The sequence below is a fragment of the Gopherus evgoodei genome, unplaced genomic scaffold (assembly GCF_007399415.2).
Source record: "Gopherus evgoodei ecotype Sinaloan lineage unplaced genomic scaffold, rGopEvg1_v1.p scaffold_39_arrow_ctg1, whole genome shotgun sequence".
NCBI lineage: Eukaryota > Metazoa > Chordata > Testudines > Testudinidae > Gopherus > Gopherus evgoodei.
In genome coordinates, this window is record NW_022060060.1 from 2,678,840 (window position 1) to 2,681,029 (window position 2,190).

Genomic DNA, 2,190 nt, shown 5'->3' on the forward strand with positions numbered 1-2,190 from the left:
GACCAAGTATTTCCTAGCACACAGTTGGAAATTGATGGTCATGGAGGATAAAACTGAGATCTGGGCTAGGCCTACCAGGCAGGGAGCTGCACAGACACCCAGTGAGAGACAGCTGCTGCGTCAAAGGTTTTTGAAACTCAACACCCAACACAGACAGCGAAGAATGCATGTGAGGGCTGTGGGAGGTTTTCGTGCAGCTGTCTCCAGGGACTCTCTCACTGTGTTTCATTCAAGGCACAATAATACACAGCTCTGTCTGCCAGCTCCAGGTCTTTGATGATCAGAACTGTAGCAGTGGCGTTAGTCTCAGAAGTGAATCTAGTCAGGGCAAAATCTGCGTGGTCACTGATGGTGCTTCCCTTCGCTCCTCTCTGGAGAATGTACTGCGGGGCTTGGTTGGGGCTCTGGCGGTACCATTGTAGAGAGACACCGCTATAGCTGGTGCTGTAAGAGCAGCTGAGTGTCACAGCGTCTCCTTCTATGACAGACATGTCGGGTTCAATGGATTGGATTGAATTGCCAGACACAGCACCTGCAACAAAACAAAATACACCAGCTAAATGTGGAGAGTGTGCATGGGGCTAGATGGAGGGGATGTATAGACAGATAGAGGGAGTGTATGGGGATAGACAGACAGACAGAGAGGGTATATGGGGAGTGAGAGAGACATAGTTTGAGTGCACTCTTTTGAGAGAGAGAGAGAGAGTAACAGACATCGTTAAACAGAGAAAGGCTGGGTGAGGGAAAGAAAGAGACAGCTGGTAGAAATATAATTAAGGATGCAACTTGATATGAGACAGATTCATAGGCAGTGAGACAAGTTGCCCGAACAAAGCTAAAACAACAATTACCTGGACACAGAGTCCCTAGGAAGAGGCTCAGAAGCAAACACTTGTTCATTGTTTGAGATAAGTGGCCCCAGGTAGTTCCACTGAGAGATGTTCAAACCTCCACACTCTGCAGAAAGCGCCTCTAATGTTAAAACCTGACTCAGATTCCGCCTTACTTCTCTCTGGAGCGGATGTGAACACACAGCTTCCCAGGAAGCAGAGGGAGGTGGGGTTTGTGGCTGACTGTAACATCATGCTTACTTCCTTCTCGTAATTCATCTGGGGAGTTCCCCCCACATCCTACTTCTAGAAGAAGTTCCTGATTTATTTTTTATTTGATTTATTTATTTGTTTATTTATTTATTGTAATTGTCAGGGTATAGGAAAGAGATTGAGTTCTCTTGTGACCTCAGGTGCTTTTAGTCAGCGCTTTGTTTTCTCGTTAATAGGTAACTGAGAACGAAAGAACGAAAGAAAGACGCCTGCCCAAGAATTAGCACGTGCAGCAGATCCAGTATCTGGGAATCCTAAGGAACACAGCTGGCTTGCAGTGGGCTGCCTCATAGACTACACAGCCTGATTGGCTGGAAGAGTCAGCAGACCGGCTCTTAAGCCCCGCGGCAGCAACGGTTCAGGAGTTGCACAAATCATTTGCCAGGGCTGCTACTTGAGCTTCTGGGCTGGCTTGTTCCAGCTCTGCTCCTGCCTTGGACTCCGCCTGGCCTCACTTTAAGGTAATCCTACCCTGGCCCTCAGCTCCATGCCTCACTTTGTCTTTGCCCCTTGGCTCTGTCTTCTGGATGCTCACTCCGGCTCTAACCCCTGGGCTGCCTGTCCACATCCTGCTCACAGACAGAGAGACATTGTCTCTGCTAGAACTGCGACGCCTTTCACTGGATGAGGATCTGGAGCACTGGAGTTGTCTCAGGCTTCCATTACTGTAAAAGAGACCAGAATCTGACCCCGTGTTTTTAGCAGCTGTTTCCAAATTCAGAAAATTTGGTAACCAATTTCTCAATGAATTTTTTTGCAAAGGCAGCAAATATGGTATTAAAACATTGCAAATTTCGGCATGTAAGTACTCTCCTAACTACCAGTGAGATAAGTAGTAGTCACGCTTGGTTAAGAGGCGCTTGGTGATATAATATCATGCAGGTGTTTTAAACTAAAATCCTGACCCAGTGAAGCCCTTAAACACGTTTATTTTTTAGCAGTGTGTGTGTGGCCCATTTATTTCTGCGAGACTAAAGCCAGTGCCTACGTGTTTTCCTGGACCGGGTCCAAGAATCTGGGAGCATGTACAGCAGCAAACAATGAGCAACACATGAAGTGATCGCGGGAAGAAATATGATTTTGAAAG

General features: G+C 47.0%; 1 gene segment (V, D, J or C); it reads right to left on the reverse strand.

Moving 5' to 3' along the window:
- Nucleotides 1-215: 215 nt before the first annotated feature.
- LOC115642289 lies at nt 216-946 on the reverse strand. The segment is given in 2 exon segments: nt 216-532; nt 852-946. Coding segments are annotated over 2 exon segments (366 nt in total).
- Between the last annotated feature and the right edge of the window lie 1,244 nt (nt 947-2,190).